The sequence below is a fragment of the Protomyctophum bolini genome, assembly GCF_963924005.1.
Source record: "Protomyctophum bolini genome assembly, chromosome: 10".
Lineage (NCBI taxonomy): Eukaryota > Metazoa > Chordata > Actinopteri > Myctophiformes > Myctophidae > Protomyctophum > Protomyctophum bolini.
The window spans coordinates 9,100,123-9,125,747 of record NC_137871.1 but is presented as its reverse complement, the minus strand read 5'-3'; the positions used below and the strand labels follow the sequence as shown (position 1 = coordinate 9,125,747).

General features: G+C 42.0%; 2 protein-coding genes across 2 annotated transcripts; one reads left to right on the top strand and one right to left on the bottom strand.

Moving 5' to 3' along the window:
• Positions 1-1,555: 1,555 nt before the first annotated feature.
• Positions 1,556-16,183, bottom strand: dctn4 (dynactin 4). The gene is made up of 13 exons (XM_080774657.1): positions 15,994-16,183; positions 14,180-14,250; positions 12,843-13,021; positions 11,392-11,435; positions 11,046-11,153; positions 9,121-9,194; positions 8,370-8,482; positions 7,509-7,618; positions 7,338-7,411; positions 6,801-6,855; positions 6,095-6,202; positions 4,889-4,986; positions 1,556-4,479 (listed from the first exon to the last, which is right to left on the bottom strand). Exons 1-13 carry the CDS (start codon positions 16,126-16,128, stop codon positions 4,251-4,253), a joined length of 1,398 nt encoding a protein of 465 aa, XP_080630783.1. The 5' UTR covers positions 16,129-16,183; the 3' UTR covers positions 1,556-4,250.
• Positions 16,184-20,733: 4,550 nt separating this feature from the next.
• Positions 20,734-25,568, top strand: gpx3 (glutathione peroxidase 3). The gene is made up of 5 exons (XM_080774848.1): positions 20,734-20,847; positions 22,754-22,904; positions 23,035-23,152; positions 23,610-23,709; positions 25,035-25,568. The coding sequence occupies exons 1-5, from the start codon at positions 20,755-20,757 to the stop codon at positions 25,254-25,256; spliced, it is 684 nt and encodes a 227-aa protein (XP_080630974.1). The 5' UTR covers positions 20,734-20,754; the 3' UTR covers positions 25,257-25,568.
• Positions 25,569-25,625: the final 57 nt, after the last annotated feature.

Sequence of the window (25,625 nt, the reverse complement as noted above, 5' to 3'; positions counted from 1 at the left end):
TGACATGAAGATAAGAGCACCTATAGGGGCACGGTGGCGCAGTCGGTAGTGCTGTCGCCTCACAGCTAGAATGTCCTGGGTTCAATTCCCGCTGGGGACGCCGTGGGCGTGTTCCCTCCTCCGCGTCATCAGTGCCCATACCCGAGGCGGGGGTTGGCGAAAGGGCCTTCTCTAAAACTACCTCCCCCCTGGCCAGCCGGGGCGCCTGATGGAGGGGAAAGGAACTGGTCGGAATAACGTGTTCCTTCCACGCGCTACGTCCGGCCGGGGAAACTCCCCCCCCCTGTCAGGTGAAAAGAAGCAGCTTGGACTCCTCATGCATAGAAGGAGGCATGAGGTCAGTCCGCTGCTAGTAAGATAAGAGCACCCGACTTTGACAGCAAATTATTTTTCATTAAATGAAATGCGTCCACATCCGGCAATCCCAAATGTCCCCATGGCACGATAAGAGTTCTTCGTCCATTTAGCGTAGACATGGCTGTGTTCCCATGTGGGTTTACAACGACACCGCACCAGTGCAGGTGTATACGGTCCTACTGTGTTGCTGCTATATACCCCGGCAGCCAGATACTGGCCCATCATGCTTCAGTTGGTATGGCCTTCCCTTGCATGTGTTCTTTATTACCTCATCTTCGGAGCTGATTTATGACTCTCACACAGGCCCCTCTTCTGAGCTGTTTATATCTGCCCGAGATAAAAGAAAATCCGGGCTTTATTACCGAGGCAGCGAGGGTCTGTTTACACAGCAGAAGGCCTCATTGGGGAAACTGCAGCCCGGATTGCACCAGCTATCTGCTGGGATGCCAATAAACTATTCCATATGTAGGCACGTGTAGTCTTTGTATACAGTAGCATACGACAACCAATAAGAATTGCCACAAGTTACCCAATTAACCCATATATGGTACGCACTTTGTGTGACAAATGACACAAGGCTGTAGATTGGCTATCGTTTGTTTTACAATTTCCCCCATGACATGCCCAAGAAAGGAATGCCAGGTTTAAATGGTTCATGAAAAAGTATATCCGTTTTAGAACGCTCTCTTTAGATCCGTTTATTGACGTTGCCAAGGTACTGTACAGTAGGTCCAACCCTAATGAGGCAAATCATTCAAGCATTCAGCTTTGCTTGGATTCTCCTCAAAACATTCACATCTGACTGGCTCTGGTTTCTGTCTAGTCCGTTTGGGAAATGCCACTGAACACACGCTCACACAGTAATGAGGCGTTATGCTGGCTCTGTAAGCCACCCTACACATGTTCACATTGTCAGATGCATCTTTTAGCTGCTTGCACAACAGTATCAGCATGTCCTCTTCCTATTCTAATTATCCAGTATGCATGCTCTGCAATATGCTACCCACCACACAGTACATTTGCTTTGCCTGTGGCGCCACCCTGTGGCGTAAACGAGAGAAAGACAAAAACAGTCCTCCTGGATATGTCCGAACGTCATCATGTCAATAATTATGCGCAAATCCAAGATGTACAGACTTATAGTATTTTCATATTTTATATTAAATTCAACACACATAAGGGGGACCGACAAAATCTGTTACAGTAGCACATTTTATTAGCCAGCACAGGTTTTCTGTATTGTAAGGCTCTGTTATACAAACCAAAGACTTCCAGAGGTTAAACACTAGCGATCAAAAAGGTCACAGAGAGCTACAGGTTCATAGATTGTTCAAACAACCGGTGATGTATATTTAGAATAGATGGTGTTCTAAATACAGTAAACTGGTACATAGTACATCCCTTAATGTATTTACACAGCGCCTTACTATAGTACAGACATTATATACTGCCAATAAAACTTACTGTGACTTATCAGACGATAATTAAATAAAACAATGTTTAAAGAGACTACCCCCCCCCCCCAGAACAAACTACGTTGATCCGTAGAATACAGTACACCCACCATCAGTAACTGTAAAAGGACATTGACTAGTATGTGATAAAGATAATTGCTGCATGCATTTATATCAACGGAGAACGGTGATGTTGAAAGACACAGAAGCAAGAAGCAGGAGGGGGGTTCGGGTATAAGTGTATGTGTGTGTGTGGGGGGGGGGGGTAATTCTGATTCTGCTTATCGATGCAGCACTTTCTCAGTTTTCCATACCAATCCTTAGCATGGCAATGTAATTCAGATAAGAAATTGCAACAGCATGAGTCTAAAATAAAGAAAATTACATTTAATTTCCTTAGTGTCCAAATATGACCTATACATATGGTATTGTAATGTCTTCTTAACCATCTTTTCAACCAACCAGTCTTTACCAAAAGCAGCAATAAGTTGTTTAAATGACATCTGCAAAGTCCTAAGTTCAACATCCACAACCAGTGTTACGACATAAAATGTACCGTTTACTGCCTATAGTTTAGAGAAGAAACCCCAATATTTGGAGAGTCTACAGAGGAGGTATCAGACAGGGATCACATTTGATTCCTTCCCGAATCCCTACCCTGGAGGCGAGGAGAGAGGAGGCCACGGCTACAGGACACTAAGGGTCCGCCCTTCCTACAAACTAAGAAATGGGGTACTCACTGGTGTTGTCACCGGTTCAGTTCATATTGGTAACAAGAACATTTATTCACTGGAAATAACACCAACCTGTATGAACAAGGCATCAACTATGAGAATAGTTTTCATGGGGAACACTCGTATTGTTTATTTGCACGCACCTGGTGTGTAAGCTGTAAGGACCTTGAGTCACACTACAAGGCACCAGATGGCCTTCCTCCCAAGAGCATACACGCTTTACCAGGAGTAATAGACTTCTACCGCTTGATCTTAAGAGTCCATGATCTCCTGACAATGTATTACAGAGACAGAGGGGAATGTGTGTGTCTATCACATAGCTCTATTGCTAGGTGCGTAGCGGTTACTATTCTTTTGGAGCAGTCCTCTATAATCTGTAATAAGCATCTTAATTCATACAGTAATGCAATGTGTTCTAATAAATCTGAAAACTACACGGTAGACAACATACCGTATGCAGACTCAACAAGGTGATTTTCCTATCTTGCTTATTTGCCAGCTTAAGTCAATTGTTCCCAACGAGGAACAAGGGTGAAGTTGTTGTTTCACAAAGTGATTGGTTTACTTCATGTTGATGGGCGTTCCAGCCTTCCAGGTAATCATACACACATCCACATGGAAGGTGCTGGACCCGTAAATCATGTACTGTATGATAATTGAAAGGAAGCTTGCGCACTTAACTTGCATGACACAATGTTTGCCAAAGATCCACATCTGGCTTAGAACATTGTCCATCACGTCATCATGAATAATGGTGTGTATGGAGATTTAAATATGTATTAGTTTCTTTTTTTCTTCTTTGTATAAATGATTGCCTGTGTATATAATTGATGGAGGGTGATATGAGACAGCATTACGATTCAATTATTACTAGGATAACTTGTGACCATCTCTTGTACTTGGATAACCCATTTCAGATATTATTATTTATTAATTATATTATTATTATTTTACTGTATTTGTCATTCTGGTTTAATTTACTCATGTCCCATCGTTTATACTTGTTCAAAGATCATGTATTCTTGGTTGCATGTTTGGACTGCTTTTTTATTTATTGTCATGATGAGTAAGCATTGCAACTGACTAGACTGATACGAGCATGGTATTAAAAATACAACATGCTGAAGACCTACAAGAAGCATGTTACAGTACATTTGGAGTCAGCCGTGGTATTGTCAGGAGCCTGTGTAGCTGCTTAGGCTATGTCGTAACTGGTGATGCCATGCAAGGATACTTGAGAACAACTATCGTACATTAGGCCACATAAACTGTAATTGCATCTGAACGAACGGCGCTCGTCTGTATCGATAAGCAGAATTTTTTTTAAAAAAGTCCCGGTATTGTTTCAATCAAACACAGAGTTCCAACGCTTGAATTTATACTTAAGTGCGTGCCGTTGTCGCTCGCCAGAAAATAGCAGATCTACAAGCTCATACAACGAGCCGCATCGCAACACGTCAGGTTGTACCATGTGCTATTTTTTGGTATATACACATCAGACTTAAGGAATGTGGAACCGTTCATTCCAAACCCTAAAGGCTAGTTTATGCTTCATCGCAGTGCCCTTTGAACAATCATCAAAAAGGGGTCACACGACAATTGAAAAAAATTCAAGTGATGATGTATAAATCAGCCTTTAAGACTCTGGGAGTGACACAGCACTGTGTGTGTGTGTGTGTAAGTAACACTGTTCCTCATGGCGTTCTCAGGGGGCCAGCGGCCCCAGATGCAGCTCCACGTTGTGGGTGAGCCAGATGGCTACGGGCGTCGTGCTGCCGCCGCCGCCGCCCTCCTCGTTGGGCCGCACGGGAGCCGCCAGGTTGCGGAAGTCGTGGCGGATCTTAAACGACACGGTGACGTCTGCGTCCTCCTCCTTCTGGGGGATTACCTTAATGAAGAAACCGATCTTGTTGGATTTTCTGAAGGCCACGACACTGCAAGGGGAGGAAGATGCAAAATGAGTCAGTGGGAATGTTGGGAAAGGGAAGACACTTCACGATAGTTGTGCACGTTTTGGTCTCATGCTCTTCTGCAGACAATGTATAAGGTCTAAATGGAAACAAAGTGCAATGACTTTTTGTGGTGCTTTTGGACCGAGTGTTTAACTGTAGTCTGTTGCCATACATTTCTGTCTAATAAACGAATCAATCAATGGGAAACTAAGGCCTAAAAGGAATGTGTATTTCCATGCTTACATGTCTCAAAGATGAACTGAAGCAAGTGGAAATTGTAAGGAATTAGCTAAATGTGTTTCTGAGATATCGCATTCACATATAGAAAGTTATAACATGTACCTGCTGTGTGTGTGTGTGTGTGTGTGTGTGTGTGTATGTGCGTGCTTACTCTGGGTCATCCTGGAAGTCTTGAGGTTCAGCTAGCTCGTCGTATTCGGCTGCAGCATCCTTCCCTGCCAGGACCAACTCCTTAGTGGGAACCATCACCTATAAATACAAAGCAAAACACAACACTCAGTGGATTCACACTTTATACAACGTTTCAAATTACTTCATTATTCATCGTCACTGCACAAGACACTAACACAGCACCCCCTAGTGCTGAAACGAACTATCAATAATTGATAGTTTGAACCAAATGGACCCTTATGGTTTCACTTGTTCCATTTGTACACTCTCAAAGTTAACCCATTCACCCAGTTCACGAGTTACACAAGTTCATTGATTGTAGAACAGCTTCTCTCCCAATGACGAGTTACACGAGTTATGTTTTCATTGTTTAATTCACATTTTTAATACGTTTTAAGACTTACGGGGTTTCCATCGGACAGAGTGGGATAGGCGACGCGTTCGGATGACGTCAACGCATTTTCTTTGTAGCGTGTCGCACTGGCATGCAAAGGGTTCTGGGAAATTGAGGCCCGATGCATACCAAAGGCGGCGGTGGTGGCGGTGGTGCGGTGCGGGCGCGTTCCTCCTCCTCCGATGTCCAGTCGGCGAGAGAGCCAAATATCAAACCTGCTAGATATTCAAGCGGTCGGGAAGGTGTCGGCGAGCACTTTTACCGACGCTATAAATATCTTCTCGCAGAGCCTTTCACACACACACACACACACACAGCGAGCAAAACCTCGGCAATCAAAGCCCCCATCTTGCGTCAGATCGGGAGTTTTGTCGGCGAGCGCAAAAAATGCTCCCCAACAGCGTAATCGGAGCAAATATCGGGGCAGTGTGCACGAGCCATAAAGAGAACAAATGTCCCACCTTGAGAACACCTGATCTACGCATAGGAGGCCTTTGTTTTGTTTCACCAGTTTCAATTGAAACGGGCCTCCACCCTCAGGGGGGGCCTCCAAGCTCCAACTGACCGCCAGGCGTCAGTCAACCCCCCCACCATCCTTGGCCCTCTCTCTCTCTCTCTCTCATTTGCTGCCTCACTCTCTCCCATGTCGTTAAGTTACACCTATTTCCTGTTAATAACCTGGGTAAAAGGTGCAGCATTGGGAGGTAAAGGGGAGACACTTGTGAAGGGGCCTCATATTTGGTCTTGAAACTGGCCTCCATATTCTTAAGGCCGCCCATGGCTCTACGGTACCTTAGCAGTGCTGTTGACGTCATCCGAATCTCCCTCCTCGCAGCCAACCAGGGTGACGTGGGTGATGTTCTCCACTGGGTTGGTGAGGGTCAGCAACACTTGGCTCTCCTAAACAGACAACATACTGTAAAGTACATAATGGGGAAGAGGCAATACATGTTTGTCCAATTCCAGGCTGGTCAAAGTAGCTCTCGAAAACCAGACAACACAGGGCTCAAAAGGTTCACGTTCACATCACAAGTGTTTTTTTTTCATGCTCATATTTTAACTTTTAACAAATGCCTCCAGGCGCCTCCTGACCTGTACCAGGCTACCAGCACAAATCAATGATTTTTCTTAACTGTATCACTTAAGCAGTGGAAGCGGCAATTATGGCTGCAAGGAATGCATGCAGCCATTTTAAATGCCCCTTGTGACACACGAACATTGCTTGTTAAAAATAAAATAAAATAAAAACAGCAGTGAAAGTGAAAACACTAGATTCTGAAATTCCATGACACTTCCTTAAAGGCAGTGCTGTACAATGTTACAAATGTATGAATAAAAAAAACTGAGGTATAGGTCATGAGATGGGTAAAGCTGAAACTGAATACTGAATACTACTGTATAAGGTCCACAAAAAACATCAGTTAGGTGAAATTGACAACAACAAACGAGTTAGATTCAAATGCTGAGGTAAGAGTTATACAATTATTAATTCACTCACCTTCATGTGGCGGAGATTTGGAATGGACATAATCCTCACTTCAGGAATATAACTCCTTTGGAAGGAAAATAAAGTATTGATGTTCTGACTGCATTCAAACAAGGCAAGTGTCACAAACTACAAGCAGAGGTGGAACTAATTCAAAGTATAGTGGTGACTCTAGGATTGTTCTTGAATACAAACTTGAATAAAATTGTATATTTTGAGGGGAGGGAGGATAGGCTTGGGCAATATACCGATATTACCGTTTACAGCAATATTTGAAATCAATATCGGTAATATCACGGAGTATATAAATAATACCGAATACCGTCATAATACTAATATTTACTGTATTACTGTATGCGTGTCTGTGTGATGAATTTACGAGTATTTCATTTCAAACAACTATAATTTGCCTAATAACTTAGTGCATTGACTGGCACTGCCGCAAAAATGCACAAAATGTTTTTGATTCAAATGCAGCTACCCTGTAGATTTCTGGTGATGTACATTTACTTTCCACTTCAAAAACAGAAGTTAGTGACTAATACTTACACAGCCACCAGCTGAATTTTGAATTTGATCGAAGTAGGGTTGAACTCTGGCTTGCTCAAATTGTGCTCACATTTCTAGAGGAAGACATCAATGACAAGGACACGTGTCAGTTTCAAGTAACTCATTGAATGATGATGATGAAGCTGTACGATAACGAGAGGTACTACGGACCCTGCAGCGCAGCGAGCGTTTCATCAGGAGGTGCTTGTGTTTGGGGTGGAGCTGAGACTCTCCTGCAGGCTGGAAGTCAGGTTGCAGGAGCCGCTGGCGCAGCGTGGTCACTATGAACCCCACAGGACATAAAAGGCACAGTTAACAGTAATCACAACAGGCACTTAACACATCTTTAATACCTGCCAACCCTCACCAAATGTGTCACATCGCTGGCCAGACACAGACACCAATGTTGCACACACACACAACACGGTACATTTGACAAATAGACTGGCATACGTCGCCCTCACCACCCCCCATTTCTCTCTACACACGGGCTGTAGGTAGTGCTAAGAAACAAGCTCTAATGAAAGGTACACAACAAATATGACAACATGTGAGTGCCGAGGGTCATCAAAGACCCCACACATCCCCATAATTGTTGCCATCAGGAAAGAGGTATCGGAGCCTCAAAGCTGTATTATTCTTTTAATTCAGGGGTGCCCAGAAGGTAGATCATTAAAGGCTTTGCAGGTAGACTACATGACATGCCCCAAAATATATCATAAAATTAAGGTGACTGATTGATTAAAAGAGCCTTTCAGCTCAAACACACAATACAAATGCAATACAAATACAAAGTCATATACAAATAACTAGGAATTCCATTTTCCTCGCTCTATTTCCCATTCCAAGTGTGTTTGTCTTATAGTATGTAACGCCAGTGCTGCCGTTTTCAGCAATGGGATAATACTTTTTTGGGCTTGTTGAGCTGGTCATTGTGAAAGTAGCTCTCGAGTCAAAAAAGTGTAGGCCCAACATAAGGATGAATCATTAGTGACTGATGTCAGGTCAGTCGTTTTGTGGAGCAGATCTTACCCTCTGGCAGGCTGATGGGTCTAGTGTAGCAGTCCTCAGGTAGAGGTTCCACCTCATCGAGGGCTTGGGCTGGTTCAATATTGATCTCCTTCTGGTCCTCTCCTTCTTTAAGTCTGTCCGACAACACGTACAGTACAATACCATCAAGCAAGCACACACTTTTAGTTTTATGTTCATGAATTGCTTTGAATGTGAATAATGACATACTAATCACTTCACGTCACTAAAATGTGCATCACTGATGTTATGTTGATGAAAACCGCACCGACATACTGCACGGAACAATGTTGTAAGGGAAAAGCCAGACCAACACAGAATTGACATTGCGCAAGCCTAATAATCTTGGACAGTTAAGTCAAATTATCCAAACTGTCACTGTAACTCAAGACTTGAATTCATAATCGTTCTATTTTGGGAACTGGCCTATTGACAATGGATTAGTAAAAACATATTACACACAAAACCCCCAGGCAAGTGTTTGTGTCCTGTAAAATAAGCTAAAGTAAAAATATAAATAAAATTGCCCCTTTTGCAATAAGGTTGCAAAAGGGGTGAAGTGGCCCTTTAAGTTATTTTGATAACAGAGAGACTAACAGACGGAAAGGAATGGGTGAAAGAATCGTAATAACAGTTTGTGAATTGTAGGGCAGCGTGGCTTTTGCTTTTAAAGTTCCCATGAACCTGACAGAACAGAAAAGACTTCCATCACTATATTATGGAACAGTCTATTTTATTTTCCGTTAATACTCACGAGAGACCAGCCAGATTTGATACAGGTGCTCCAGGTCTCTGCCTCTGGAGTCTGGTTCCAAGGCCATATTTTTCCTGTGTGAAGGAAAAGAAACACATGACTGACTTTAAAAGAGGACTGAATAAAGCGTCAAGATTTCTTAATCTAAAAATCGTGTTCTAGATGCAACTTTTAACACTGTGTCCGGTGTCATACATTACAACTCTTTCACAACATAAATAACAAATGGCACTGCAAATTTAAGGAAATAAACCCAAGACAAACAAATAGATAATTTACTTGTCTTATAGGAGACAACAAATAGGAGCTTTTGTGAGGTTAGATGTAGAGATGTGCTTTCTCAAAGATACTTGAGGCACCAACAAGGCTGTTTCAGCGTTAACTGAAATGTTTTGAACGGCCATACCTCGACAGAATGTGTCTTGCTCCCTTCCCTGTCTAACCTCTACAAAGGCTCCTATTGTGTGTGGGCTAATCTCATTTACACTGGGAGACATTCATGTGATCTGGTTACAACTTAAGACAGGGACCAGAGGGAAAGACGAAGACAAGTCTACTACTGTACACAATTTGACTGTCCAAGTTCAAGTTGTGAAAAAAACCAAAATAACTCACCACCACATGAATAGTGTGTTGCTGGGGAAGGGGGAGGGGTTAAAACCAAAATATCATTGTGCACAAGCCAAAGAAAAAAGGAGAGAAGAAAGATCCAGGTGAAACCAAAGCAATCAAGCACACATTAGTGGCAACAGGTGTCATGCAACAGCAACAGAAATCTCTGATGGGAAAACTTGCAGGACATTAATGATTAATGTTGAATTTTAGCATTCAACGTATATTCCCAGAGCCATTCCATAAAATTATTAATGTCCTCCAACAACAGAAAAAAAGGCTGTTCCTCTCAATTAGCACATTACAGAAAAGGGAGGATTACTTGAGAGAACACCAAGATGATTTTATAGGTGTATGGATATAATTTATATATCACATAATAGTTTAACATGCAAAAGCTCAAACAAATATCCCATATGGTTCATCTTTAATTCATTGTCATGTAGCATCATAAAGGCTTATTTATTAGTAGACAATTTGTGTCCGTGTTCTGGTTGGGAATGGGAAGTTATTGTATAAAAAAAAAAAAAATTGAGCAGTACTTGGCCAGTCTCTGAACAACTTTTAAACGATTACCGGTACACTGAATGGTGCTTTCATTAAGAAAAGAGGGGATCTGCTGGTCCACAAGTTACTCATTTTGGATGTGACTTTCAAAATCATAGAAGTCAAAGAAATAATCTATACACAGTTTCTCTGAAGTTTCAGTTACATTTTAGATGGCTTATTTGTCTTTCAACAACAATAGATGATAAAAGCATGTCTGCAGTTAAACCCTCAAATATTTCTTACTTACTAGGTAAACTCAATTATGGGTGATATTATTGACCAAAAAGGAGATTCTGCTACCACTGTTATATTGTTGCATTAATATGAAGTAAACCTTTCAACGTCAGTGTAGAGTTAAGACACCATGCACACTCATACAGTTAATTCAAGTAAACACTGTGACGAGAGTAAGGCCTGACTCACACGTGCACAACAGATTGATGTATAGCTGATGCATGAGACTTATTGACTGACGCAAGCTCGCAATGCATTTCCAATGGGAGTCACATGGTTTGACACAACATTTGTGTTGTATGAGGGGGAGGGGGGCAGTCGAAACACAGCCGAAAGCCGTACAACTAAAATGTTGTGTCAAACCGTGTGACTTCCGTTGGAAATGCATTGGGAGCTTGCATCAGTAAACAAGTCTCATACATCTAGCATGCATCAATGTTGTATGCTAGATCGAAAAGGTGTGAGCCAGGCCTTAAAGTGGAAGGCGAGTGCGGTAATCCTGCGTGATGTCGCTGGTGTGTTGTGTATACCGAGAACGCCAGAGGCATGCACTGCCGCCTCCTGGCCAACTTCTTCCTGTCTCTCTCCTGACGCTCTCGCTGGGCCAGCTGCTGGTAATACTCAATCAGCTTGTTGATCTGCAGAGGAAAATGAAATAGTTCACTTATCACAGGGTCGACATGGGCCGTTCTATGAACAACCACAATAAATGTTATTCAGCTTTTATTTACATGTCCATTGCACATAACCTACAGTACTGTGCATAAAGCTAAATGTATTCTCCATTGCATGGATGGTGTATAAATTAGCCATAACCTGCGATCAGGGGACATTTGAACAAATCTTGAGAGAAAGTGGATTCAGGGTAGAACTTACCCGCTGAGCATGAGGGTTCTCTGGCTCTTGCCATCCGCCACTGGCTGGAAGTGAATAAAATAGAATTGTATATAAATGACCTTGAAGCTTGCATAAAGGCAAAGGGTCTCACTCAGGTTAAAACAGGGCTCCCTCCAGGAGTTTGAGACAAATGGAATCAATATACAGTATAATCACTGCAGCTTAAAGGTGCCTTTACGCTACTGATTATCGGGCATATTTGACGATTGGGGGGGGGGGGAGGGGGCACGACTCGATCGGAAAGCAAGTCTCGGGCATAAATAATCGTCTAGTGTGAGTGTTCAAAGATCGAGTTTGTAAACCCCCTGATCTGCTCGGTGGGACTGGGAGGCGCTGGGTTATGACATAATTCACTAGCGCCAGACAAGAGAAAAACAAAGCAAGTAGCAAATCTTTTTGGTTGGTTTTTGAAATTGCATAATTGGACATCAGAAGGACAGATTTCTGGAACGTTGGCAGGAAGATGACTGCCTGTTCAACGTGTCTTCCGAGGCGTACCACAGCCATCGGGAAAAAAAGACAGATGGGAATCTGTTCTTAACTGTATGTACGCCACTGGCTGGAGTTAATACAATATTGATGAATAAATGACAGCGATATAAGCCATAAAGAGTTACATGAGTTGAATGGAATCAATATACAGTATGATGATCACTGCAGCTAAAGTTGTCCATTTTAGTTTAGTTTGAAAATTGAGACACAACACACGTCACCCACATTTGGTCCTCTATGACTAGTCAAAGGTCACATTCCCACCTAATACTTCGGTAGACTCGATGAGAACGGGCGGGGGAAGTTGGGATTCTTGCATATTTAAATTTGCTTCGGTTTGCCTTCACACCGTCATCCGCAGCAATTGGAAACGCAGCAGGGGGGGACCTTTATCAATGTGTTCCATTCATAAACTAGCCTACACAGTGAAACCCATGGTGATAAAATTATTTCTGGTGTGAATGTCACCTAAAGCCTTTCAACCAATAGACAAAACCTCATTCAGTATTACATAAACTAGAAGCTTGACCGGTGTGCACATCGCTGTTTGACGACGTTGCATAGAGTGGTCCTAATGGGCAAAAGGCTCAGGTGGCTGAAATGTGCCTGAATAATCTGTTTTATATTAACTGTACAATAAATTATGTGAAGACTTTGAGGGCGGAATAATAAGCCTAGAACCTTGGCAGAGTACTTAAAATAGTGTGGAGGCAAGTAGAGTGTTGGTAAACTCAGCCCTATAGCAACCAGACACCACGTCGACCCCATTCTGATTCCGGTAGTGGGATTATACAATTTCAATTCAACATTATAAATGTTCTGTTATGGGTTTATTTTTTAACCCAAATTAATTATTTTAACCGTTGACCCTGACAGTTATAAAGATATATTTTTATACCGGTTGTTATAATATTGGAGAATTCAGCACCCTCACTCACCAACAGATTTATCAGCCATGCCAACATCCCTGGAGGTCCAGCGGCAGAAGCCACAGGCCAGGTAGTAGGCCTTCTTCATGGCTGTTTTGGTGGGGTCGTCAGGCAGAGGAGCTGGGATATTGGTGGCCCGAGTGGACAGCGTGTGCATACAGCATGGGCAGTCAAAACAGTTGGCGCACCTGGAGGAACAGAGACAATGATGACGCACCCAACTGATTGAAGGCTTTTGGAGTTGATCATAATGGGATGCACTGTCTGGCTGATAAGTAAATACAAATATGATAAATAGAGGCTATAAAAAACTAAATCTAATGTCACATTCAGACCTGTAGAGTGACGCTTGGCAAGACCTACGCTGTAGAGCAGGGTTCCCCAATGAATTTTCCTGAAGGGCCATATTTTGACTAGGGTACCACTGGCTGGGGGCCGAGTCCGCACGTGCGAGGTCGAGGCCATTTGAAAAGGATGCCCAGTTTGACATACATAGGCTACTGACCCCCATTTAATGCAATTTATATGGCCCGACACTTCCGGTTATACACTCTCAGGTAAGGCTAAGTGTGGCTGGGAACGACACAGGGGGACTACAAATTTCCCCCCCCCCCCCCCCCCCCCAAATGAAACAGCGGCCACACTTCTGGTAAGTTAGAACGGTGTAATGCAGGCCAGCCCATAGAAGCCCATTGAAATTCAACTGTCAACTTTAAAAATAGTACAAAATGAACTGAAGACTATATTGATTTGCATGAAAAGATCTTTCCTAATGTATGAGTGTCTTTGTCAACATATCTACTTATTTAGGAGGTGTTTCACATTAAATTTACTACTTGAATGGGTTACCCAGAGCATAGAGGAGACAGCAGACAGACAAGTAGTCGCAATTCAGTGACGTCGCTGTCTTTCTTTCTTTACGAGGCTACGAGCGCCGACTTTGAAGAGTGGAATTCCCGACTGACTTTGTTCATGTCTATATTTTGACGGGGCTTATACAAATGTTCTACCTACCGCGGAGCTCCGACGGTACATGAGAAATTAATGCGCGTGTGTTTTACTGTAGTTGTATTAACTTGGCTGAATTTAGTTGGGGAAATAATAACCCAACTAAATGGCGGAGTGACATATCCCGACATTTTCAACCATTTGATGCGGATTGCATTCACACCTGCAGTGAATCGAAGTACTGTGCAGTTGGAAGCGAAGCGAAACCCCTGTCTTTTGGCGAACTAGAATGCGTTTGAAACGAAGCACACTTTCCGACATTACGCAGCAGGATTTGTTTTCATTGCAGTACAACAGCCTGGTGTGAAGGCGACATAGTGGAGGTCAGTGAGCCTCACCTGTTCTTCTTAAGTTTAGCCTCTGCAGAAGGCATGTTCTCCAGACAACTTGGACAGTAATGAGAGTCCACCTGAACGACAGAAGCAGTGACATCGTAAAGAGTAAAGTGTTAATTTGTCGGATTAAACAAAATTAGAGTGCAGTCGTTGCTGGTGAATATCAATTTGATAACTTACTCTGTGATTTTGCAAATATGTATATGCAAATAATATAATTGTGCATGATGTAATATTTATAGATGAGGCATCACACATCACACACACACACACACACACGTGTATGGATAACTATAATTATGTTATACACATATGGTACATGTAGATACCTATAAATATCCATAAGATGATTGTGATGTTGACATGATTAGTTCAGACATAATTAGCCGCAATTTGCAACTCTAGATTTTTTATAATGGGATGAATCTAGTTCCAATACCCTCCATTGAATACCCATTCATCCGATGTGCTTTTGCGATCTGCTTGTATTAAACAACGTTAAACTCACCAACAATGCAGCTGTAGGGTAAGCTTGAATTATCCTCTTTCAATCTGCCAAGTGTTAGTTTCATAAATATCCACCATAGATATGAGCTACTTTCTGTCAAGAAATTCTCTGCAGGTGATTCTTTTTCTAAGTGTTTGAGTTTGGAAACACTTCAAAGTCACTGAGCGGCCCTGCTGTTTCGCATTTGCACATAATATCCTGCAGATAATTTATTTTCTTTTTTTTATCCCACGATTTTGTAACCCATTTTTCACCCCTGTGCCAATCATCTACTGTGATCCTGGGCTCTACACACCCTCCGCCAACCTGGGGAGAGCAACGGCCTTAACTCATGCTCCCTTCATGCCTGAGTGTCCAAGTTGCTCCTTCTGCAGATAATTTCTTGACAGAAAGTAGCTCATAACATGTCTACGGTGGAATTGTATGAAACAAAAGCTTGGCACATTGAAAGAGGATAATTCAAGTTTGGCATAGAGCTGCAATGTTGATGAGTTTAACGTCATTTAATACAAGCAGATCGCAAAAGCAAATTGGATGAATGGGGAGTCAAACTCTAGATTCATCCAATATTTTTTTTTAAATCTAGAGTTGCAAATTGCGGCTAAGACATAATATGCATTATTACTATTGCCAATTGCAGCTCCTGGTCATTAGGTTTAAACAAGAAGAGGGGTGTGGCTAATCAAAGTCTTCAAAGAACTTGATTTAACATTCATGTTAGCATTGTCCATCACAGTTTACAGAAGAACAGCTGACACACCATATACCATTCCTTCTTTTTTTTATTATCTGTGAGTGGGTGTGGTGTGTGTGTGTGTGTGAGAGAGAGAGAGAGAGAGAGAGAGAGAGAGAGAGAGAGAGAGAGAGAGAGAGAGAGAGAGAGAGAGAGAGTTCAGAATCAACTTGTAATTCTGACAATGAACAGTTAAATTAGACCAGTCGGTCACTGCTTGTTTCTATAGTGACAGAACTTCCATTTAAATAATATTCATAAGTAACGGTCTCTCCCTGTTAGCCAGCTAGGTGGTGGAAATGCCACTGTCATTATTCGGCCTGTTAGCCAGCATTATATGTCTGACAGTTTAAAAATGAAGGTACAGGTGTGAAATTAAGCTTGTCAGCTTGACAAGACTTTTGCACAACAACATGACCGAGACGAAGTCAGACCACATCATGGTTTCTGTGGGTTTCCTCGCAGATAACCAGAACCACTGATCTGTCAAACATATAGCTAACTGGGCTAACAAGCTAATAACAGTGTAGCTAACGCTATAACAGCTAGTTCACGTAGGGAAGGACCAACACATACCTCGTGAGAAACACATTCTAGTGATCGCAGTTCACTGCAGTAGCGACAGAAATAAAGCTGAGACAACGACGCCCTGATCTGCTTCTCCCCACGGACCAGATAAAGAACTTTGTCCGGCTGCAGGAGGGACGCCATCGCTGCTAAACGGAGCAGCCAACAAACCAACACAAAAATAGCTCAATGATAAAGACTCAAGACAAGACTGCAAGGAATCAAGGATGCGACAGTGACGTAACTGTCAAGCGGAAGCGCCACAGCATCCAAGATGGCTGTATCCGCGAAACGTCACTATATCATCCAGAGAAACACCATCAAAACAATCTGATATTATGATTAAACTTTGGTTCCAAAACACCCCAGAGAATTACCTGCAGGAAAGTGAAGGCTCGTTTGATCAAAGCATTGATCATGTCCATTTATTGGAAACACCCAAGTTGAGCTCTTCTATGATTAAAGCGCCAAACGGAAAGATAAGGAGGGACTTGGAAGCAAAAGGAATGCCATAGCAGATGTACCCATCATAGGGATGGGTGTAGTGTAGTGGAATTAGGAGTCCTAATTGGCGAATTTGGCGGAGACCAATATTGGAAAATGTTCACAGGAAAAATGGAGAGACTGAATGGAGGACTATAGTTGCACTGGAAAGTGTATTTGGATGGCTGGTGCAAGGAGAAGTCACCACGCTAAATATCATAACTGAAGTTGTGGACATTGAAGTGATGCACATGTGACATCAGCGTCGGAGAGGAACAGTCAGTCAGATCAGTTACGCAACTTGGGAACTTGGGAAATCGAATGGAATCCACATGAAAGAAATGCATTCTGAGAAGGAAGACATGGCAGTGTATCCCAAGCCGTGCATCCACGGCTTCCCAAGCCGTGCATATCCACACGGATATCCCAAGCCGTGCATATCCACGGATAGCCCCGTACCAAATCAGCCTCATGGTGGCGCTACAACAGGCCAAGTTGCGTCTCTCACACACACACACACACACACACACACACATCACACACACACACACACACACACACACACACACACACACACACACACACACAAACGTAATAAAAATAATAATATTTGTATTAAAAAATAAATTCCACTTTTGATCTAAGGGGTCAAAGAGGTTGATTTAGGAGGTCAAGTACCCCCTTTGACCCCCCATGGCGCCGGGCCTGTGATTATGTCATAATCATAACACCATAATACCAACAATAATATAAGTTCATAATCATTATGAACTTAGATTATTGTTGTTATTATTATAAATGTGACTGTCGTGCTATTAAAGTTTACTGAATTTGCTGATATTACAACTGGTCCAGACTCCAGCTCCACATGCGTTGTCCTTTTCTGGAGGTTTGTAAACGGTGATCATCATCGTAAAGAAAAGTCTCATATGAAACAACAATTATAACGAGCAGACACAATTGAAACTGAAACTGGAACACTATAACATTTAAGATGATAAATGATCTTGGGAGACTTCAAACAACCACTGCAGATGTGTTGTAGCCTATGTATACCATTTATTAAATTACTTCTGGATTATATTTAATTTAGCCCAAGATTTAGATTCTCGTAACAGGGTTTTTTCAGATTCTTTGGGGGCCAGTTTCGAATTGCAGACGTCCGTAGGTGCCTTTTGAGAGCGGTTTTGAAGGAGTCAAGGGATTCGCATGTCTTAATGACTGTTGGTAGGGCGTTCCACATTTTGGTGGCATAGGAGCGAATATAATTTAGTCCCTTGTTTGTGCCGAATCTGGGTTGCACATGGTTTGTTGCACTCCCTCTGGTGTTGTGGGTGTGGACTTTGTTAACATTATAAGGAAGTATTTAGACAGGTACATTGGTATCTTGGTGGTGTATCGAATCTTGTGGACTCTGTCGTCGACCGATAAGCCATTCCAGCCTGTCAAAGTGGGCAGGGGTGAGGTGGGTTCGGGGGTTGAGGCCAAGTAGGAGTTTGTCTGGAGCCTTGTTTTAAGGGCCTTTGAGTTGCTGTGGTACCAAGAGGTGCATGCATAGTCGAAGAAACCTTGTACGAGGGTTCCTGTTAAGGTCTTCAAGGTGTTTTTGTTGACCAGTGAGAAGATCCTGTAAAGGAATCTTGTAAAAAAAAATGGGACCCAATGCCTCCCTGTTTGGCACTCAGCATCAATGGGTTGGATTGTGGGGTCAAATCAACTAATCAAAATGATTCCCAAGTGTGGCACTGCTGCAGCTCACCGCTCCATGCATGGCATGTGCATGCTCCTGCTCAAAAGACTGGTGGGTTGCTGTGGTACAGCATGCGATGAGTACTGCACCACTGGCATAGGCAATTACTATACGTTTTATATTTGTTTGGTTTGTCTAATATGCTTGATAATAATAAACAGTTCAAAATAAATACTAATATGATCCTGAGCACTACATTTAAATTTCATTTGTTAATTCTACAAAAGCTGTCCATCCATACAAATATTATATTTTAAATGTATTTTTTTGTTAAGTTGCTATGAGTATAAGCAATAATATGTCAACATTTTAATGACATTTTATTTTTTATTTATAAAACATCTCTAGGGGCCACAATCTGCATTCAAATATTTTCCTAGAAGCTTTGTCATTGGTCGATTTGCCCGTCTGCTTCCTGATTGGTTAGTCATTGCGACCAGGTTTCTTTTCTGACCAATGACAAAGCTTCTAGGAACATCTTAGAATGCAGATTGTGGCCCCTAGATTTGTCACAGAGACACATTTTTTGGGGGAGCGTTCTACCCATTGCTGGCTGTCTGAATACCAACCAAAAAAAAAAGGTAATTAAAATGTTGACATATTATTGCTTATAGCAGCCTCAAGACTAAATAGAATAAAACACAATACAATTACAAGAATAGGCAAATTAGACATCTATGCTTTTTCTTACACCTTTAAAGGGAATAAAACCTTCCAGTGACCGTATACCTGGTCACTGGACAATATTTTGTGCATCAGAATGGCTTGGTTTCACTCCTGAGTGTTATATTTCAAGGATTATAGCCCATCTAGTCCTTGGAATACAATACTGTATAAGCCATGAAATTGCATTTTTCTACCTGCTGAAAAGTGATCGCAGATCTGCTGACCTAAAATGCCTTGATTTAATTCTCAAGGATTATATTGAAACAGACCACCAGACCAATGTATCTCAAGGAGGGCAATATACAAAAGGCCATAATATGCCATAAAAAGTACGTTTCCTCCTGCCAAAAAGTGATTGCAGCAACTATCTGGTTACTGAAAGGTATTTTCTGCATCAGAATGGCTTGGTTTCATGCTTGTGGGTTATATTTCAAACATTATAGCCCAATTAAACCAAGAAATAATACCCTCGAGAATGAAATCAAGTCATTTCGAGGCAGAAACAAGCTTTCTGTTACTACATTGCAATCATTTTTTTGGCAAGAGTAATAATACATAAAGGCTTTTTCGAGGTATGTCCGCTCATGGTCTGATTGGACTATAATGTTTGAATTATAAACAAAGATTCATTCTTGATTCAGAATTAAACCAGGCCATTCTGAATGCAGAAAATACCTACCGGTGACTAAGGTAGGAGCTGCCATCACTTTTAACCAATTTAGCCAATGATCCAACTAGAAATGCACTCTCTCTCTCTCTCTCGAGACGCCAACTTGCGCCTTGCACGCAAGTAGGCCATGGCCTACTTGGAACGATGCAAGTTGGAAATGCACTTCCCTTTTATGCCCATATGGAGTTCTTTGTCAGGCCGTATAGATTCCAGAACAACAATGTGATGTCAGAACAGGACAGCTCCAAATATGGAGATATATAGGGGTTATCAGGTCCAGATCCCGGGCAGAGGCTTTTGTGCTGGTTCTGGACAACCGGCTATCCGACGGACTCGACACCAGCCACTGCACTCCCTGTGGGGGTGTGGAACGTGTGTGTCGAATCTCGAGTTACGTGGACTTGGTGAAATTATAGATGTATAATCTATGGGAGGCTAGAGCAGATAAAACTATAGAAAAGTCGCAATTTTGAAAAAAGGACGTGTCATCTAAAAAATGCACAAAAAACAAACACAAGCCTCATATTGGTTCATTACTCCAGTCAGTGTGCATTATGTTCTGATGCTTCTGGTGAAATGGAAAAATACCAGAAAGAACAGCATGTTTACCATGTGCACCTGCAGAGCATAATGGCCAAATCAGCTCACCATGGCAACAGCTGAGGGGAGAGTTGGTCCATGGTTGGGGAAAAAACCCACATCTGGACCGGTTCATGCAGCACATTCTAGTATAGCTAAATAAGACAGTCCTATAGCCTACTCTGACATTTGGCATAATCTGCTGTTTATCACAATCATTACAATATAGTCTATAATATAATATTCATCCTCTTTCTCTGATTGAATTTGATCTGTATAGTGCTGTGAACTTTAAACGTTTAAGACATCACACCATAGCATCACACACACCTCAGTCCTGACTCCTGGATAGAGTAGCATACTTAGGTGGCATACCGTACATAAACCTGTCAACCTGACATAAACCACCAATCATGGGATCATTGGGATGGTGGCCAGAAACAGAAAGTGAAGCGTGGCAGCAGACAGACAGACTCAGGCATGGTCGGACACTGGCGTCTGATTGGCTGAAAATGAAAGGTGCGTCAGCTTTCTATTCTGTCGTTGCGTGTGACCAGCGTCCAGCGGTGCCCACTGCCCAGATGATTTACTGAACTGAACCCAGAGAGAGAACTTCGTTATTATGAGCTCACCCAGAATGGGGTGGATGTGGGTCTTACCTTTGGTCCTGCTGGGTCTCCTACGACCCTCTGTGGGAAAATACGCACTCTCCCAGGTAGGCAGCACTTTCAGCCTGGCGCCCCTGGGAATTTTATTAGGCAAAACAATTCAAGAATCACAGTGTGCTGTACGCTTGTATAGATCGCAGTCTCGCAGATCGATAGTGTGGTGTCATTGGTGTGTGACAGAGTAGCCTTTATACGTGGTTAAATTGCTAAGTTGACAAGTCGTGCAGGAAATGGTTAAAATGCATGAATTAGTTATTAGTTGGGAATTATACCCATACAGCAGTTGAGGACCTATTTTCCGGCCGGGAAGAGGAGAGATTGGTGTTACAATTATGTCGCAGTCCCACATTCAATTTTCAAAGTTTATGCAAGCTGTTTGTTGACGTTTCAAACTCCGAGTTTGTGTTTTAGTTGAATAGGATTTGAGACTTGCAGGCAGGTTATAATGGAGGGGGGCCGTTGCTACAGTGACAGTGTCTTTAGTCACTTTAGTTGATAGCGTTACTCCAGTTTCTAACTGATTATTGTATTGTTTGTCTAAATGTCTTAATGAATTGAATACACAGGACCACAATGGAAACATTTATTAGCCCCTATGGATTTCTGTGTTATCATTTTAACAATCATTGTAAACCGCACACATTTCTCTGTACAAAAAAACAGACGAGATTGAGATCGCCTCATGTTTGTTTGGTTGAATCTGGCATTCTGGCATCTCATATAAATTAATATGCATTATATTCCATTCTGCAGCAGAACGTTAAAGTGATAGCTTAATTAACTGTTATGTAGTAGTAGGCCTATATGTCCTATATAGTAACAGTTACATCATTTAGGCCTTGTTTAATGTTATTCCCTCTTTCTCTCTCTCTCTCTCTCTCTCTCTCTCTCTCTCTCTCTCTCTCTGTTGACATCAGGGATGTACAGTATCAGGATAAGGATCAGGATCTGTTTTAGCAGTCATGTCAGTAGGCTACTCTAGTTTAAACAGAGGGTTGAGCCAAAACCTTATTTATCATTATTTAATTATTTCCTTGAAATACTACTTAAGCACATTTATTTCTTTATATATATATTTTTTTATCCCACGATTTTGTAACCCATTTTTCACCCCTGTGTCAATTATCTAATGTGATACACCCTCCGCCAACCTAGTCCTCATATAGTAAGCACATTTTTGTGTATGCTTTTGATAGTTGCGCTGGAACACTGATAAAGATAACAAATATGTACCTAACTTTATCACATTAGACATTGTTTCACAATAGATTACATTCATGTGGGTGTTTTCAGAATAATGCTTTCTACAAAGAAGGAAAATAGTCCACTCCCTCTTGAATGTTAGTCACTTTATTGTATTTTGTTTCATCATAACAAAAATGTGTGCACGCCCGGTATGTACACCATGTACTATTAAATGTTCTGCTAAACAAGCTGACAGTTGACTAGAAGTCAAAGATGTTGAATCCAACAGTGAACACTGAACAGAACAGTCAATAGTATTAACAGATCTGTTACTCTACCAAATTACACATGACTAATCTAGTGTGGGCAGAAGTCAGCTTTAAAACAGGTAGGTGCTACTAGCTTTGCACACATCCAGTCCCTCGCTGGTGCTGGACAATAGGTAGTAATTGTAAAGAAGAGAAGTCTGCACACAGCTCTGCTCCACAGTGTTATTTTAAAACACTGGCATTTCAGATACAAAAACATTTCGGCCATGTTTGGCCTTCATCAGTTGACCTGGTGAAATCATGCATCATCTGCATCATTTTGGATGTCAGTGATGTGTCTATTGTCAATTTGGTGTGTAGGCTACTTAACAAAATCACAAAAGGCTTGAGCAGCCTCCATGAATAAAATACTACACTGAGGAGTTATTGATCACTGTGTTGGCTGTTGGCCAGATTAAACAATAATAAGCCCTTCTGATTTGTGTTTTTCTATCCACAGCTGTGTGACTCATCCACCGGCGGCACAATTTATAGTCACAGGGCCACAACCTTGAACGGGAGTCGCACGGTCTCTTTCAGCGAGTATGCAGGAAAAACCGTCCTCTTTGTCAACGTAGCCACGTACTGAGGTCTAACCTACCAGTACTTGGGTAAATACTCATATACAGCTTGTATAGGCTGTATTACTTTGTATTTAACAGCAGTGTAAATCACAGTGTATCCATGTGGCAGGTTACCTGTCCTGAATAACATGAATTGTATTTGTCTTTCTTTTGTCAGAGCTGAATGCACTACATGAGGAGATGAAGCCTCATGGATTCACCATTCTTGGCTTTCCCTGCAATCAATTTGGGAAACAAGAACCAGGGACTAACCATGAAATCCTAGCAACATTAAAGTGAGGAAAAACATTTTTTTTCCCCCTTCTTCCTAGTTCAGCCAAATGCATAAAAACAGAGAAAAGAAAACACGACAATAAGGCTATAAAGTCACAACTAAACTTAAATGTCTTTTAATCAGATTGTGTTACGCAGGATGTAGGGAAAGAAAGTGCCATTTGGGAAAATCCCCCCATCAATCAACAAAGCTTCATTTATTCTGGCTAAGCATCCTTGGGGGGGGGGGGGGGGGGTGGGATCACTTTCACTACTTATATGTACATAGAATCTATAATCTTTAGATCCCGTCAGTCTTCTTGTATCCATAGCCAGGCTTATGTGATAGAGATGGGCGTTGTGTAACCTTTACTGAATATAGGGCAGCCCTGCCAGGCCAGGGGCTCATGAATCATTGGCTGGTTGAAGTGCTCACACAGGCATGTCCACTGATAAGCTTTTACCCTTCCTGGATTCCAGGCATGTTAGACCCGGCAATGGATTTGTTCCAAATTTCCTGCTGTTTGAGAAGGCCGATGTGAACGGAGTAAACGAACACAGAGTTTACACATACCTAAAGGTTAGTTCATTTAAGAAGTGTGAGCGAAATTGAGCAATTCAAAACATGAAGTTTGGATCGGAAGTACATGATGAACATTATGATGATATTTACAATCCGAGGTCTTATTTTGATGAATAAAATCACTTCAATATGTATGGCAACGCAAATAAATACATAATAAACTAGCACATCTGCAGTGGTTGGAGGTACCTGGAAGCAGGTACTGTAGGAGTCTATTAATTCCAATGGAAAAGTGAACGTGAACACAGCTCCATGGTCTCTGAACTAAATATTGGACCTGATCGCCATAAGCCTCACAATATTCCCAGGAGTCTTATACAAAAATGCCTTTCTTCAGAGGGACAAATCAAATTATCAACCTTTCTTGTGGTCTTCGAGGCTATACACTCGCACCAGTAAACATAGAATGTTCGAATTGCCGTCAGACACAGCTGGCACCAACTTAGGAGACCATTAGTGGGATTTGTGTACCACGTCGCCTCTAGTGGCTCCAATTTTAATCAATTAACTTGGAACTTCCGCCCCCCCCCCCCACACACACACACACACACACACACACACACACACACACACACACACACAGAGTTGCACCTCTCACTTCACAGTGGTGTGATTTTTAAATTAAAGTTTTGGCATGTCAGTCAAACTTGTCTTTATATAGAAAAGCATTTATTTTTTTCACAGGTGTTGTGACAGTTATGGAAAATTATATTATTGAGCATTGGAACTATTTTGTCATTTATGTCCATAATGATTTCATGTTATATTCAGAATCTCAGTTTATAATATCTTAAATATGGTGACAGAACCCTCTGTGTCATCCGTCAGACTGCAGATGTTGCTGGGATAGAGAAAGGTCGAACAAAGTTAGATTTTCTCCTGATTTGTCTCGCAAAAAAAGTATTTTGTTCCTTGTGACAATCAGATCCAATATTTAGTTCAGTGACCATAGAAATAAAGAATGGTTCTGAATCTGTGTTAACGTTCACTCTCCCATTGGAATGAATAGACTCCAACATTCCTCCGGTCTCCTAATAATGTGTCCGCCCACTTCACGCAGATACAAGAAGTAAATCAGAGATTGTGTGTCTTGCTATTTCTTTTTTTTGACTGTAGTCAAATAGATTCTATATAGAGGCGAAACTCCTCAAATACTTGGAATCACCACTAGATAGCGCAGCGGTAGTGCTGCCAGCATCGCTTTGTCTATGTAACACTTAGTGCGTTTTAACAGCGGGCGAGCAACCGGCCAACACATCGCCCAATCGTCCGGGTATCGCCCGAAAAGATGAATTATTTTTATCTTTTATCTTGCCATCCAGAACTCCTGCCCACCTGTTGGAGACAGCTTCGGAAACCCCACCGATAGGCTGTTCTGGGAGCCTCTGAGGGTGAACGACATCAAGTGGAACTTTGAGAAGTTCCTGGTCGGGCCCGACGGGAAGCCAGTGATGAGGTGGTTCCCCCGGGTCAATGTTTCTGAGGTCCGGGCCGACATTAGCAAATACCTCCGCCAACTCTATGCCCAGCAGGTTGTTAATTAGAGTCATTAAAATAAGCCTATTCGTCTTCTGATGAAAGGTATCCATCCGATTCTAAATGAAAACCCCTTTCTGTTCCAAGTAAGAGTAAAATATGATTGTGTAGATTTTAGCTATTAACACACAAAGCATTTGACTAACCATGCGTGTTTAGAGCCTACCAGTGTGTGTAACAGGTCCTGGAACATGGAGTTGATGTGTTGAATGAAGAGGAGGCTTGAAAACAGTCATTCTGTGGTGCCTACTTCGGAGTCTGGGGTCCATGCCAGCTATTCAGTGCATTCAGGCTGCCCTGCGATCTCAGCATCACGTCATTCTCCCACACCCAGGACCTGTTAGCCACAGTGACTTAAGGATGTTAATGACTTTCAA